The sequence below is a fragment of the Peromyscus leucopus genome, chromosome 3 (assembly GCF_004664715.2).
Source record: "Peromyscus leucopus breed LL Stock chromosome 3, UCI_PerLeu_2.1, whole genome shotgun sequence".
In the NCBI taxonomy this organism is placed as follows: Eukaryota; Metazoa; Chordata; class Mammalia; order Rodentia; family Cricetidae; genus Peromyscus; species Peromyscus leucopus.
This window is the reverse complement of record NC_051065.1, coordinates 118413478-118431123: the sequence shown is the minus strand read 5'-3', so window position 1 is coordinate 118431123 and position 17646 is coordinate 118413478. Positions and strand designations below refer to the sequence as shown.

The following is a 17646-nucleotide window of genomic DNA, read 5'->3' as shown; positions in this document are numbered from 1 at the left end:
GTCCAATTAGCTTAAAATTTTATGATGCACACAGAGTTTGCATTCTGTGAGAGTCAATGTGTTTGTTTTGGAGATCCTTGTATGGTTCCTGAGACCTTAGGTCTTGCCTCTGAAATTCTCCCTCATTTCATCATGGCCATGCAGGTGACTTTGCTCAATTAATGTTACTACTGCACATAATGCACTGTAGGACTTCTTCACTTATATTGTTTCATCCCTATTATTTTTTCATGGAGTTGAGACTCCAACAACAGCTGTAACACATGCTAGGCAAACACGAAAGATTTCTTGATGTGTGGGTATTCTATACATTGGCATTAAAATGTGCAAATTCATAGGATGGGACAATAATTAAAATGAATTATCTCTTAATCTTGGTACCAAAACCAGAACCTCTAAACTTTAGCTCAGTTTATCAAATTGATGAGAGATTTTTGCTCTGTTTTAAGACTAATTTCCAAAGAGGTAGGTTCCAGTTACCTTGAGCCTCTCCTTCTAGCTCCATCCTAGAACTCAGAGCATCTGTATTTGACCTCATCTACATGCCATCATGAGCTTTGGATACCTTTGACCAGTGTCTTGCCTTTATGTGTTAGAAATAGCCAGCAAACCTTCACTTCCTTTTTTTAGTAGCAACAATAATTAAAATCAGTTGGAGCAATGCTCTACCCCATTTTTTTTTACTGAAAGGATTAGCAATGAGAGTAATTGGGGATAGTGCCCTTGGCTGAGTTTTCTTCCCTCTTCTGAGTCTTTTCTCTGCAGGAATTTTTACTCTCTTTTTTTCCAGTTCTCAGTCCCTTCATTTCTCCATCCCCGTTTTCTCCATTTCTGTTGATTTCTGCCCTAATAGTATAGTTCTTTTCTTAACCCAGCTAAGTCATTTCTAAATTCTTATCCTATTGTCTTATTAGGGTTTCAATTGCTGTGAAAAGATACTATGACCACAGCAACTGTTATAAAGGAAAACATTTAACTGGATAGCTTACAGTTCAGGGGTTCAGTCCATTATTCATGGTGAGACATAGTGGCATGCATGCAGACATGGTGCTGGAGAGTTAGCTGAGAGTTCTTCATCTTGCCCAGGCAACAGGAAGTGAACTAAGACAATGAACAGTATCTCGAGCATATATGAGGCCTCAAAGTCTGCCTCCACAGTGACACACTTCCTCCAACAAGGCCATACGTACTCCAACAAAGCCATGCCTTCCAATAGAACCACTTCCTTTGGGGGCCCTTTTTCAATGCAACATATTTATCTTCTGTTGTGCATTTATATTTATATATATATATATGTATATATATACATATATATATATATATATATATATATATATATATATAAAGAGAGAGAGAGCAAAAATACAAAACAATCTCATACATATATGTGTTTGTATGTGGATACATGTGTGAATATATGTATATTTGTATGTGTGTAACAAACACTATTGGTACTCCAGATAAACAAACTTTGCATCCATGGGATCTGTCACCTCCAGATCAGTATGTTAAAAGAAACTGATATGGCTGTAAAGATGGCTCAGCAGTTAAGAGCACTGGCTGCTTTTACAGAATATTCAGGTTCAATTCCTAGAACTAATGTGTCAGCTCACAACCAACCACCACTCCAGTTCCTGAGTTTCTGATAACCTTTTCTGTCTTCTAAGGGCACTAGGCATGCATGTTATTCACAGACATACATGCAATCAAAACACCCATACACATAAAGTAAAATAATAATAATTTTTGAAAAAGAAACTTCAGCGGCTTTTTTTCAATTTACTGTGTATAAATTCCATGCATGTGTATACAATGTACTTTGATCAAATACACCCCTCACTCCCTCATCCTCCTCATTCCCCTTCATCCCCCTCCTCCAAATTCCCCTAGGACTCCCATCACATCTTTTTCATCAATTTAATGTGATCCTATTTATAACTATTTTTTTTAATTTTTAATTCGTTTTATGTTTTGCATGTGAATGTATTGTCTGAACATATTTATATGTACCATGTACATACCTGGTACTCTTGGAGGTAAGAAGAGGATATCTAAAGAAAACTGAATTTAGGGATTGTTGTGAGCTACAACTGTGTGGATGCTGCTAACCAAATCTATGTCCTTGAAAGAGCACCAAGTGTCATTAACCACTGAACAACCTTTCCAGTTCTCTGCTCCTTTATTTTTAATGTACCATAACCAGTTAGTGTCTCCCGTATGCACATGACCATGTGATCATCCACTGGGGTCTAGAGAACCCAGCATTGGCCACACTCCTGAAGAGTGGTGAGTTTCCCTCTTCTAGCAACCATCAACTTCCAGTAACTCCTTAGATAGGGTTAGGCCCTTAGGAGTCCTTCCCTCCTCCAACTAGAACATTTAACTAAATATTGTGTAGGAAAGCACAGCTGCTGAGTTCATGTGTGCAACAGCCATGCCATGTCTAGAGGACAACATTTGCCATCATTCTTCCCAATCCTGTGGCCCTAAGATTCTTCATTTCTCTTCTTTTTCCATGTTCCTTGAGCCTAGGACCTGGGAGGCGTGGTGTGGCTTTGAAAACAGATGTTCTATCTACAGCTGTGCACTCACAGTTGCTTCTTCTCAGCAGTTTGAAAAGTAATGAGTCTCTATGCATTGACAATCACAGTAAGAAGCTTCTCTGACCAAGGCTGTACTGAATATGTGCAAACTTTATTTTCTCTTTATTCCCTAGGCAGTGAATACAGTTATTCCTATTGTACTTATGTTGTCTTAACTTTAAGAAGTCTAAAAATAAATTGAATATAAATGTATACCTTTGTTTATAAGAGACTTGATATCCTCCAGGGGTGTCCTACAACCAATACCCAATAAATACCAATAAGTGACATTATTTATCCTTGTGTACATAATGACATTATGTATGTATATATAATGTGTGCATATAGTGTGTATAATAGTATTTAAAGATTGGGTTAAGAATTTCCACTTTAGTCTAATGTCCTCACCATCTCTCCTGCATGCTCTGCTGAATAGGTCTGAAGTTATAACATTTATTGAGAGATTTGAATATGGTACCATGCTGACACTGGGCTGCAAACCTTTGAAAAAGTTTATTTTTTGTTTCTACAGACTCAACACACATGCTTAAATATATGAACCATGAAAGATAAAAAGCATTTAAGTGTGAAATGCAAGGTGTGGTAATGGTTTTAGACATTTAGAAAGAGGGATTGTAATTATGAGTAGACATGTTGTACATTAAAGATATAGAGATCAGACAAATGAGGTGTTATGCTGTCTCATTCCTCCTCCCCAGTGCAAATGAGCTTGCTCTCTTAGAAATGCTACCTAAAGCAATTTTCCCCCTTCATATCACCCTCTCTTTCTTCTTCAAAGTGTTTCCCTGAACCATATACTTTTCACATTTTCTTAGTCTTTTATTGTTTTTGTCTCTCAAGATTAATATTCCTAAAGGAGCACCAAGTTATTGTATTGTTCACACTGTAATCCCAGCACATTACATGTAAGACATTCATTTCAGTTTCTTTAACGAGACAGTTATATGCTACATCTTTAAGATTACAAGTTGGAGCACAGAATCCATGAGTTATAACAACCCCTGGTGTTACTGAAATTCCTTTCAGTAGCTCACAGATGACCACACACACACACACACACACACACACACACACACACACACACTAATTTTTAAATGTGTCTATTCTAGTTCATAACAAAAGACAAACGGTTTAAATTTATGGGAAATTTAAATTTAATGGAAAAGGGATATCATGTCTACCTTTTATTTTCTCTAGATTTATAAGGTTAACCTATTAGTAACTGACCACAATGTATATTTTGAAAAACATATCATACTTATTCAACAAATACATTCCTATAATTATATGTGAAATAGTAATGCATTAAACCAAAGAGGAATAAAAACATCAAGTGAAGTTCAAACTGGTAGAATATCTTTTCTTGTTTGACTCTGAGTGTGTACATGTGTGTATGTGTGCGTGTGTGTATATGTATGTGTGCGTGCGTGTGTGTGTGTGTGTGTGTGTGTGTGTGTGTGAATCTCTTTTTATTTTCTCAATTCACAAAAACTAGGAACTGGTGGACTATACCCTAAATTACTACTTTAAACATTGAATTATAAAATAAACACACCACTTATATGCAAAGAGTGACGATTGCACATTTGGTGTTCTGATTTCTGTTTACTTTAGGATTTCCTTGTTAAATGATGGAGGACTCAAAATTCTGAATGTGACTAAGGCTGATGCTGGAACCTACACCTGCACAGCAGAAAACCAGTTTGGGAAAGCAAATGGCACAACACACCTGGTTGTGACAGGTGAGTGCTTTTCTTAGAGACTGCTTTTTTCAAGGGTAAACTGTATTTCACCAGAGGAAAATATAAACATATGCATGTACTGGCAATACTAGGTAGACTCAGTGGGTTTAAAGGATGTGCATTAAGTTGAAGGAGAAAATGGGTCGAGAGGTGGGTGTAGGAAGAGTTTGAAGAGAGGGAATGTGAATGGATTTGATCAGACTACATTGTGTTAATGTCAGAGTTCTCAACCAATATTTATTTAAAAATCAAGACATTGATCATCGTATGTTTCTTACACTGCATAATGCACTGTGAAATCAGAACCCATGTTTGTTCAAGTGAACAGGTATGATACCTAGACTTTTATTTGTCACAGCACAGGACACATAGACGAACACTGTAGCAACTCTGCTGGCAACCTGGGCCATAAGAGATACAAGTGTAATATTATGATTATCGTTGCTTTGTTCTGTTGAGTACTCCTGATCATTATAACTGGTCTTTTCTAGAGAAGTTCAAGTTCATGAAATAACCTTTGATGTTAATAAGATTTGCTTAAAGTTGGGGATATATTTTGTTCTTTTAGCCTTTCAAGAAAAAGTTGAGCATTTTATAAGATGAGTGCTTGGGGTATGTCAATGGGAATATCAGCAAAGATACAGTGCTGGGAACTTTACATCCTAACACAGGAAGGAGCATAGAGTAGTAAGAAAAAAATGAAGACTATTAAAAAGAAGAAAAATGCAGAAAAATTAAGAAAGTAAAGATAACTGAGGGAAAATTGTGTAATTTGGAGGCAAACAGGATACCTCCAGTTGGCCAGATGAGACATTGGGCACAGATTTCAGGGAAATGGAAGTGTTAACATATTTCTTAGGAGCAGTTATGTAGACATGTTTTAGACTTCTTAAGACTTCTGTTTTCAGTCTGATTTGAAAAGAGAAGCCAATGTAATGTTTCCTTCAGAGAAGTGGTATCACAGAAGTGTGTTTTTCAAACAACTGCTCTCTTGTGAAGATACTGAAAGGATCAAGGTAAGAGGTTGTAAGAGATTAGAAGACATTACCATGACAGCAGCAGGAGGTGACAATAACCAATAACAATCAAAGGGATGGTTCTGCAGGAGTCTAGGAGCTGGACCAGTTGCTCTGTGTGTTGGGCATAGGCTCAGCAGGAAGTGCTATCCAAGGTGGAAGGTTCATGAAGAGAACGGAGTCCAGAATGACTTCATGGCGAAGACTAAAGGCAAAGCTCAGTGACAGTGCTTAGCACACATGAGGTTCTGGGACTGACTGCCAGCACTGGAAGAGGAAGAGAAAGAAAGTGAGGAAAAGAAAGGCGAAAGGGAGAAGGAGAAAGGAAGGAAGGAACTGTAGGCAGAGTAGGTCATTGAGTCTAACAGTTTAGGCTTGAGAGAGATTGAAGAGGAGATTCTGACCCAGCAGTTGTTTATATTAAGATGGATACCTGAAGCCAAGAGATGGATCCCAGTGATTTGTACAATTAATATGTTAATAATTTACAATTTTTAAAAATGACAGGGCTTAACACATTTTATGTAAAGAAATTCAAGAAACAAGGAGTCCTCCTAAGAGGAAATGGGAGAAAAGCTGACTAACTGACACAGTATGAAGAGACTAAGAGAATATGCTATGAAAGAGACCAAGAGAAGCAGAGGGGAGAAAGATGAGAAGTCAAGGTGTAAGAGACCGAAATTTTACCACTGGATATTAAGGCACCGTGTTTCCTGGGAACCCTGATGGTTTAGGTCAAATGAGGGACCAAAAGCTAGACTAGACTGGGTTGAAGAGGTAACACCCTAAGTTAGTTTACTCTCTATATACAAACAGTTATTTGAAGAGTTTTGTTGTCCCAGAGTAAAATGCTAAAAGAAACAGTGGGAAGGTAGGGCTGAGAGAAGTTGAATTCATTATCAATGGAAGGTATCTTAGCATTGAAGAAAATCAGCCATAAGCCAGTGTTTCGGCATGGTGTTCCTCTCACGATTTGTCTTCAAAATCGGTAAACAAGGACAATTTGAGCTTATTTGCATTTTGGTTTGAATACATATGCTACTCATTGAAGATTTGTGAAAACAGGGAGATTCCTATTTCTATCCTTGTATTTCACAAAGCTAGGAAACTAAGGTGAATGGATTTTGTCATTAGAGTAAGTTGTTTTCAGATGAGTTTCTGCTCTGAACATATATCTTCTACACACTCATATATCTTAATTCTCCTAAGAAAACCTTGTGAGGCCAGTAAAATATAGTATAATTTTACATGAAGATGCCACTTTAATCATGAAGACTTTTAATCACATAGGTGTATATATACTCATGTATATACAAACATAAACATTCTAACCCAGATGAACAATCTGCCTATAAAAATTGCTTTCATCACCATTAAAATTTTGTTTATTCATAATTTGTCCAATCAATAGAACCAACGAGAATAATTTTGGCTCCTTCTAACATGGATGTTGCTGTTGGTGAGAGCGTCATTTTACCCTGCCAGGTGCAGCACGACCCCCTGTTAAACATTATGTTTGCCTGGTATTTCAATGGAGCCCTTACAGACTTTAAGAAAGATGGATCCCATTTTGAGAAAGTCGGTGGGGTAAGTTATACTACTTTTCTGATATTCTTTTTATTATATGGGACTATGATAAATTTTCTCTTAAAAAATATCCAGTACTCAGACAACACATAGAAATGCTTGTCAAGTTGGTGAATTTGGCTACTGGCTTCTTGTCTGGTCTAATTTCATTTTTGTTAACCACTAGAAACATTTCCTTCAACCTATTACTACAGTTAGAATTAGTTCATTCTCTATTTATATTTAATATTATTCCTCATAACATTTTTGTGGTTGGTATGTATTGCGAGTATTTTATTTTCAAATAGCCAATTTGTGATGCAATGGGAGGTAGCTTTGTGTTACTAAGTAGTTCATCTAGATGCCATAGTAAATGCAAAACCAAAAGCAATCTTTGCAGATTCATTGGACATTAGTTATAAGGCTCTTCAGTGCACGGGTATACAAAATCACGATTTGAAAAGTGTAATATTCTCTGAGTCATGGAGAGAATGGGTAGAGGAGCTTCAAGGCCTGAGCTCATCTATTTGTCTCTACAATGCAAATACTCTCAGATGTCCTCTTCCTTTCTGTCTCATTTGTGATAGGTCCAAGGTAGAAAAAGTATGAATTTCAAGGAAAAGTTAATAATTGAAGCATGACTTAGAAGTGGGTTCATACTGAATTGAAAGGCTAACCAAAGACTCATAATTGGATGAATATCCAATTGCTCAGTTAAGCAATGCCAGGCTTGTTGATGATTTCTGGGGCCCATTGACCCTGAAGAGGGTCATTCTATTTGGAAAGATGTCAAATCTGAGCCTTATATTTATAAACTTACTGTTTAGGCATCACTAAAGTAGACAACCACACAATGGCCAACTCAATGATATTTCTTTGACAAAAGTTTCTTGTTTAATACATACATATGGGTACAAAGCCGTATTATGTTTCAGGCTTCTATGCTACTTCAGATGATTCTTCTTGTGACTAAACTCTGTCTCCCTAAAAGGTCTGTATAAATCTTAGAGCCCAGTACTTTAGAACATAACCTTGTCTGGAAGTAGGACTGTTGCAAAAATATTCATTAAATTAAGATGAGGTCACCTTGGAGTGAAATGGGGCTTCATTTAATACAATTGATGATCTTACAAAAACAGTGCAGTTTGGATAGGGATACACAAAGACCAGAACACCATGGAAAGACAGACAAGAAGGAGTAAATGTCATGTGATAGTGGAAACAGTGATGTCCCTACAAAGCATTGGATACCTGGGACCAGAGGAGCTGGAAGAGGTCAGAAGACATCAACCCCTAAGGATTCTGAAGGGAACATGGCCCTGTGTGCAATCTTGATTGAAGACTTGTGGCCCACAGAATTGGAAGAGGACATATGTCTCTTTAAGCCACTGTTGATATTTTTGTTGTTATTATAGCAACCCTAAGAAGCTAAAGCATATAGAAGAAAAATAATTAAATGTAATGTTAGATAACAAGGCACAAGTAAGACTAGATTGAGTACCATTTCTGTTTTCCATCATCTGGCTTTATTTAGTTGGAGAAGGACTAGTTTTCTAATTGTTCTCCCTGTTTCAAGGCTTTGAGGATATTTTCAATTGCTAAAGCACTCAGCATTCCTTTTCTCATTCCTTCAAATGCCCAATTGAAAATGATCACCCATGTCTTCCACAGTAACAGGAAAAACATGTGCTGACATTCTCAAATTAGCACTCTCCTGCATTCTGAGTCCCTTGATATAATGCCTAAGGTTGTGAAGAGTCTTGAGAAGAACAAATACCTCTAGTTACTTTCATAATGACCCATTATCCAGTTTAGAAAAGAATTCTCTAAGCAAGTTCTCCTGGTTTAAATTCTTAAATGACGGATTCAATTTGAAACACTAGTTAATTCTGCTATGTCATAAAATTGTTTGTGATTTATCATCTGGATCTTATTCTGTTGCAATATTTTATCCAATACAAGAGACTCTGTGTTAGTTAAGGCTAAATAAATATGCATTGAGACATTCCAAATCCAAAGCAGTTTGATGGTAATGTGCAGAAATGCTTAAAGGCTCAACTGGATAGCTGTTACTTGTGTAAGATGAACTCAGAGTTAAGAACATTTGAGTTGATAATGTAATTTAACTCTCCTGATTGGCACAGCACGAATGGTTTGTGCAGAGGACATAAAGTCATCTCTGGGAAGAGTTAAGTGTCTCAAACGTGAAATTTTATAAATTAATGCAATCACTTGCCACTTTTGTTCCTTCTACAACATGGAAGTTCATGGCCTATGATTTTTTTATTGACTTGTACTATTAGAAACTTAATATCCTCACATCAGTATAAAACAGTAAGCCATACAAAATGGCATTGCCCTTAAGCACAAACAATTAAGTAAATCAGTTTTCTGTTGCATGGGAAGGAAATTACATAGCAACCCTTGTCCTCTGATTTTGTATTCAGTGCAGCATACACAATAATACCTAGACTGTCTGCCTCCCTCCCTCCCCCACCTCTCTCTCTCTCTCATATATTCATAGATACACTGTTTTAAAAAAACAGCAAAATGTGAGCAAAAAAGAGGTGAGTGGAAGAGCTGCCTAAGGAAGGTTCACCACCTAGGAGTCATGTTGCCAGTGGATGGGATAGTTTAAGTTACAGGAAAATTGACTCATGTCTTTCAACCAAATAATTCAGCTGTTTGCTTTTGGGACTACATTAGGTATTGGGAACTTGATATTTATCAAAAAAAAAAAAAAAAGCCCAGATAATGTTCATATGTCAGCAGGCTCTGCCACTGTTACTATATATAGATTAGAATACTAAATCAAAGCATTATAGAATACCGGTCACAGCTTTCTGCAATGTCAGAATAATGCATTCAGAAGAAATTATTAAGCCAAATATCAGAAGCAAAATTGTAGCAAAAGAAGAGAATGTATCCAAATATATGCTTCAATCTGTGCCAATAACACAAACAGAAGTTGCATCATCCAATGATCAGTAAGAGCTTAAGTCCAGTGCACCAAGCAAATAAATCTTTACAAGCAATATGAGATATGAATGGATTTGTGTTCTGTTACACAGGAGGCCTGGGGTATTTCCATTTATTTCGTGACACTCATGAGTAAGTGGGTCACTTAGTTTCCTCTTCCTTTGTTCAGATATCTTCACATCAGATTTTAGTATTTGTTGTGTTCCCCCACTTCCATGAGGTCTTGAAGGCATTGGTTTCTCCATAACAGTTGTTCTCTCTTTTTCTAGCTGTAGCAAGATAGCTTCCTATATTTTGTATACATACAAATAATGTATATGCCCATACATGGTCACTTATGCTTCATGTATGGAGAGTTAGAAGAGACACAGCCTAACAATATGATGTGAGATAACATTCTATCAATCTCATTTTTAACTTCAGATTTCACCCTATGCATGCACTCAGAAAAAGTGAATGACTTTTTATCCCAGTAATACCCATGTATTTCTTGCCTTACATTTAAATAGATGTCAGCTTCCTCTGAGCAGAACAGACAGCCCAAAGGCCAAGAAGAGCAAGAGAATATTGTGGGCAGGTATCTGAAAAATCCATAGGGCCTACCTTTTAGGAACAATCAATGATATTTTTGGTTTCCTTAAAACCTGAAATTTTGGAGTTAAGACATTATATCAGGACATTCTACAAATAGAACCTTTTAAAACTAGACACAGTAGTTATTCACTCTACATTCACTGTAAGATGCTCATATATATATATATATATATATATATATATATATATATATAGTGTGTGTGTGTGTGTGTGTGTGTGTGTGTGTGTGTGTGTGTGTATCAATAAACCCTTATGTGGCCCAGGTGCTTTAGAAATGAAGGATGTCTAGAACCAAACAGAACAGCTTCACGAACATTTTTGTGGAACTGGCTCTGTGATGAATTTGAATGTATGTGGATAAAAGTCCCTGGAAGCAGGAAGGAGAGCAATGACAGCCAATCTGCCATTCATTTAACTGGCTCACTTCACTGTGACTTATTCCCCACAGGCCACAATCTCACTGTGCTTGCAGCCGCTACCTGTGAGCTTAACGCTTGATCGATTCTCCTGCTCTCAGTAGTAGATAAGTTTGTGTTCCATCTTGGTCTTTTCTGTGTGGTAATATCACATGGTTGCTCGGCCTTAATTAACTTCATTGAATTGCTTGGATATGAAAACAGTGGTTATTTTCAGTGTAAAACTAGATATGTAAAAAATATGTGGCTCTTCAATACCAAGGTAAACACATTTATTCCACAGATTATTCAATATGACGTTCCAGTGTTTAAAACATATGTGTTTAAATAGCATTTAAACTCTCATAAGTTTTATGTGTGATCCTATTTCAAAGTTTTAGTTTACTTGAAAGAATCATTAAGAGAATGCACCCACATGCCAGAAACCCCACCCAAGGACTGAGGAATCTGGATGCAGACATCCACGGCTAGGCCCCGGGTGGAGCTCCAGGAGTCTAATTAGCGAGAAAGAGGAGGGTTTATATGAGCAAGAATTGTTGAAACCAAGGTTGGATAAAGCACAGGGACAAATAGCCAAACAAATGGAAATACATGAACTATGAACCAAAGGCTGAGGGGCCCCCAACTGGAGCAGGCCCTCTGAATAGGTGAGACAGTTGATTGGCTTGATCTGTTTGGGAGGCATCTAGGCAGTGGTACCGGGTCCTGTGCTCATTGCATGAGTTGGCTGTTTGAAACCTGGGGCTTATTCAGGGACGCTTGGCTCAGTCTGGGAGGAGGGGACTGGACCTGCCTGGACTGAGTCTACCAGGTTGGTCTTTGTCCTGGGGGAGGGGAGGCTTTGCCCTGGAGGAGGTGGGAATGGGGGGTGGGCTGGGGAGAAGGGGAGGGGGGCAGGAGGGGGGAGAACAAGGGAATCCATGGCTGATATGTAGAACTGAATAATATTGTAAATTAAAATAAAAGGAAAAAAAACAAAAACAAAAAAATAAAAAATAAAAATAAAAGAGAATGCACCTAGAAATGAGTAGAAATCCACCAGAGAAATGGTTCTAATTTCCATGTTCATACTCCATGAGGCATAGTACTAACCATAATGTCCTTGGGGTTAGAAACTTAGGACTTCCCAAACACTGTGTGAAAGTAAGGCATCTGCATCTTGATGTTCAGTTATTTCTATAACTCAGCCTTTATCTATCCACTTAAGAAGAGGTCCACCACCTGCTTAGAATGCCACTGGTAATTCAACTTCTATCTCTTAAGTAAATCGCTTTCCAAGATGAACAGTCAATTCCATCTTCTGGTATAAGTAAAACCTTGTGGGATAAATTCAAATTCACAAGAAGATAAGAAAGCCAATCCAAGCAATGTGCAGTGCATTGTATTAAAACCCTTAAAACAGCCGTGTCCCAATAAAATAGCCATAACTCTAAAGTTGTGAAGGTCATTTTTATCAGACCCAAAACTCAGAGATCATTGTAGAAGAGGGGTCAGAAAAGTTATAAGGCCAGAGGCAGTGAATGACTATAAAAAAAAGGATGTCTTCTAGGCACAGCAGGACAGACTGACTTATGAACTCACAGAGGTTGTGATGGCATGCACAAGACCTGTGCTGCCTCAAGCCAAACCAAATCCCAGTAAGGAGAGCCTGACAACTGATTCCTCATCAAGGAGCTGTTGGCAAGTGAGAGCTGCTGGGAGGGGGAAAGTCAGTTTTCTCTAAGAATGGATCTTCTCATCAAGTTGAGCATGCTTCACTGTGTGGCTGTCTACCCAAGAATATATGGGCAGCACAAGTTAGACTTTACGGGTGGAAGAGGGAGAGAGAGAAAGAGAGAGTGGTAAAGAGAGAGACAGAGATGGGTGACTAGGAAATGGGGTGGTAGATCTGGAAGGAGTTAGGGGGAGGGACTAAAAATGACAAAAACTTGGCCTATGAAATTATCAAAGTACCAGTAAAATATATATATTTTTAAAAATAAAATAATATCAAGGAACATGTACAAATATTTAGTAAAAATGACAAAAAAGGGAAAATAACAAAAGGATAATGTCAAATAGGGAATAATTCATAGCAATTTTTTACAATGTAATTTTACAATGTTATTTTGAATTAACTAAAACATGGGTGAGAGAGAGGAAAGCTAATACAAATAACAGAAATTATTAAGTCAACATATATTAAAATAGTAACAACAGTTGTTTTCATCTGAATGGCTGAGTACCAAGCAGATGCCCGGAACTTGAGACTGTGTGTCTTAGCAGTTGGTATATTCCCAAAGAGGCTTTGTCATGCCAGAGAGACCAAGAGTCCAATATTTGTTCATGTGATGGAGCTGGGTCACAAACTCCTAATGAAATCCTTGAAGGCTCACTGAGATCCTTTGGTACTGAGTCAGCGGTGGACTCTGGAAACACGGGTTCTGATGTCAGAGAGATAATCAGCCATGGCCTGAACAGGGGAGATGAACTTGGAAACAGAGGGAAAGCCAAGTGTGCAAGAGAGGAGAAACGTACCTTCTGCCAGTCTGTCTTTAGCTGAGCTGCTACCTGAAGATGTTGGGATGTGTCTATCCACATCAGTGAAGGGAACCCTGACAATTCTTCAGCTGAGGCTCCCTGCTCATGTGATTCAAATTTGAGGATGTTGACCATAAAACCAAGCAATCCAGCAGGCTTATGCTAACTAAACTGACAGATGACCACCTGATAGGAAAAACCAGAGGGAGGGACACTAAAAACCTGCAGACTGCTGCAAAAGCAGCAGCTGAGAACAAATAAGACTCCTTTACTTGAGGAAAGAGATAGTATAGAATATCGCAATGTTTGCCTATTACAGTGGTACAGTTTTATCTCGGGCAGCGTCATAACTTCAATAATTACTTACATTTTTTTTTTTAGAAAATAATGAGTTCAGAAACATGCTTTATCCCTGAATATATTTAAGAGCTTCATGTATGCTTATCATTCCCTATACCCCCAACATTATTAAATTCCAATTTTACATATTCTGTTATTTTTTTTTTTTTTCCGAGACAGGGTTTCTCTGTGTAGCTTTGCGCCTTTCCTGGAACTCACTTGGTAGCCCAGGCTGGCCTCGAACTCACAGAGATCCGCCTGCCTCTGCCTCCCGAGTGCTGGGATTAAAGGCGTGCGCCACCACCGCCCGGCTTTTTTTTTTTTTTTTTTTTTCTGTTATTTTTTTTTAAGACATTGAGTCAAATTTATTTTGCCATTATGCTCTGCTACACGGCTATCCCTGAATAGTGATTTTATTGGGTTTTAGAAAAATAATGTGACATCTCTGGGAAAAGATATATGTCAACAGAACTGTACCCAGGGTCAAGATGTAAAAGACCTCCACAGCCACCATCACCTTCCACTTGGTGCTGTAATAGACAGGGAGGGATGGCACCTAGACACTGAAGAATACCAGTATGCTGAAAGCCAGGACCTTGGCTTCATTGATGGTGTCAGGTAATTTTCTGACCAGGAAAGCCACAGTGAAGCCCTCTAGGACCAGAGAGCTCAAGTGTCCCAGAACACAGTGGGATCTTCTTACACACAGTGATGATGTGGCCATGTTCTGCGTGTACACGTACATAAATAAAGTGAGCAGTTGTTTCAACAGCATTCCACAGAGAGTAAGTTAGATCAGCACACAGAAGAGAATGATGAACTTAGCTGCTCCTGATACCAGCAATGACCTCATCTTCCTTCCTGGGCCAGTGAGATGAAACGCTATGATCACAATAATGCTTTTAGCCAACACAGTGGAAACACACCAACCACATGCGGTCTGTTGCAGGATGCAGGTGACAGTATAGGAATGTCCGGTATGAACAAGGGGCAGGGAAAGCAAAATTTGAGGGAGATAAGCCATGTGCAGTTTGGTTATTCACCTTTACAATTGGAGTCTCAAATAAAAAAAAAAAAAAAGCTTCTCTTTGGAAATGTGCCTTTGCATGTTGAAGTTATATAAGAAACCATAGTGCCCCAAAAAACATACAACTAAAATATACAATGGCAAAAGCAAGCAAAGAAGTAATGAAAAACAAAATCAGTGTGTAGAAGCTCTGAGTCAGTCTTACTCTTTCAAATGCTGAGGATCAATTTGTCAAAAATATAAATAGACAATTTGATCCTGTGAATAATTGAAGTGATATGCTCGCAAAAATCACCTTATGTAGACAATATCATGTTCTTTTGCAGTTTTTAAACTCTCTCTAAAGTTTATCTTAGAAAAATAATAAAAACTAATATATGGAAATAGAAAAATATGGAAATCTTATGAAATTAATGTAATCTCAAAGGCACTAAGTGATATCTGAAAAGAATTAATGTAATGAAGAAAAAAACATTAGCATTAACCATGAGGAGGACAGTATAAGAGAGAAAAGAACAGTTGCTAAAAAAAGAATACTATGCTCAAGTCATCTCTGTAAAACCCAGTTAGATCTAAAACAGTAGAAATTATCTAAATTGGCATTTAATTAACTTAAACTACTCTATGTGACTATGGTAAATTCATTGGCTTTTTTTCAATAAATGGATAGATATTTATGTTTTTATGTAAAGTATATGGCAACAAAAATGTAAATATTCCCTATTTATTTTATGAAGGCTCGTGCTTTGCATATGTACAAATGTGCACTGTGTGCTTTTGTGTGTTCCTATTCCTATGTGTGTGCATGCAAGTGTTATAGGTGATCACACTCATATGTGTGCATGTTAGAGAAAGTTGGCAGGTGATATTGGGAGTTTTTCTTGATCATTCTGCCACTTATTTATTGAGGCAGAGTCTGTCAGTCAAACCCAAAGCTAGCTAGTCTTACAGGCCAGCTTGCTCTGGTATTCTCCTGTCCCTGTCTTCCAAAGGTTTCAGTTATATATGGAGCAGTCTATGCATCTGACATTTACATTGTTTCTGGAGAACCGAAATCCATGCTATGCTTGCATGGCAAATGCTTTGTCTACTGAGACACACACACACACACACACACACATGTACACACACATATATACATGTACATATATTACACATATATACATGCATACATACATACACACACATACACTTCCAGATGACTTGTTTATTGTCAAGAACTATTTTCAATCTGTCAATGAATGATGACTATTAAGTTGAAAAAAAAAGTCGGTTTGAGGTATATGTCCACTAGGTAAGAATTTTGTTTTGTTTGTGAATATGAAGAAATGAAATTCATGTTTGTGTACATCAGATTTGTGTGCATATTCTCTGTTTTGAAACCTTTCACACACACACACACACACACACACACACACTCAAGTTTTTTTTTTTCTGTCTCTCCCCCCACCTCTATCTCTCAGTCCCTGTGGCTAAATCCTGTCTGTTAGTATTGGCTTCATCACCTTGTCCTTTTTTTAAAAAAAAATTTCTTTCTTTATTTATTTTTTATATTTTATAATTTAATTTAATTTTACATATCAGCCACGTATTCCCTTGTTCTCACCCCTCCTGCCCCCCCCCTTACCCCCAGTCCACCCCTCATTCCCATCTCCTCCAGGGCAAAGATTCCCCTGAAGATTGAGTTCAACCTGGTAGATTCAGACCAGGCAGGTCCGGTCCCCTCATTCCAGGCTGAGCCAAGTGTCCCTGTATAAGCCCCAGGTTTCAAACAGCCAATTCATGCACTGAGTACAGGACTCAGTCCCACTGCCTGGTTGCTGGTTGTGGTGGCACCTTCTCCTTCTTACAAAGACTTATCATTCTATCTTTTCTTCTATTAAAATGTGGGAACTTAGTTTTATTGACTTGCAAGATGCACTTACTTGTTCTGACTTTTCTTTATGTACTTTTTGCTGATTCACAAGGAATACCTCACATGTATATCAATTTTCCATCAACTTTGTATTTTATGTCATTCATAAAAAGACTTCTCATTTACATTTAATCAAGCACATCTAAACATTTCTTTACCAAGATTTTTCATAACTCTTCTAGGGTTGAGTGGGCTCCAGAGAAAATATTTTAGGATCAACATTTAGAGAGTTACAAATGAAAATTATGAGGTGCTAGAAATTATATGCTTTGCAGAGAGACTTTGAGAGAAATCAAACACTTAAAGGGATTTTCTGGGGCATTTCACTCTGGATTTCATTGCATTTCCCCATAGTAAAATCACATCACTTAACAGTTCTTAGGGCTTGACTGATATGAATATTTGTTATTGATCTTAGGGCATACTGATAATTTTACTATTGGACACACTCTCAGCTTCAGTAAATTGGAAATTATATTCACTGTGGCAGAGATATTTTTGCATATTTTTATGTATGATATACTAGCCTATTAAAATCTGGATGCAATAATACACAAGTATTTTAAGTTTTATAAAATTTGAGGAGTCAATAATAATTTATTTGCTAATGTTTACAGTTTTTTGATCCTCTTTTTTATAAAATTCAACACTAGGAATATGCGGCTTGCCAAATACAAAACTAAATGTCACCTTTGATATAGAAGCCAATGTTCCCTGCAAGAGCTACATGTAGTTTGCAATATTGTTTGGTTTCTTTGTTCGTTTGTTTGTTTGTTGTTTTGTTTTGTTTTGTTAGCATAGAAGGATCACATATGTTTATGAGAACATCCTATAGTAGGAGAGCAATGTCTAAAATAAGGATGTCTCTAATAAATTCAATGGTGAAATAGATTCTACCAAATCAAGACAAAAATATTCTGTGCTATTTA

The 17646-nt window shown here is 37.4% G+C and overlaps 1 protein-coding gene across 1 annotated transcript in view; it reads left to right on the top strand.

Annotated features, from left to right (window-relative positions):
• The window catches only part of Cntn3 (contactin 3), a 296912-nt gene that overhangs the window by 217276 nt on the left and 61990 nt on the right, over positions 1-17646 (top strand). The window contains exons 12-13 of the mRNA XM_028872712.2: positions 4218-4345; positions 6773-6948. Of these exons, the coding sequence (XP_028728545.1) occupies positions 4218-4345; positions 6773-6948 (304 nt within the window). The remainder of the gene's footprint in view (positions 1-4217; positions 4346-6772; positions 6949-17646) is intronic.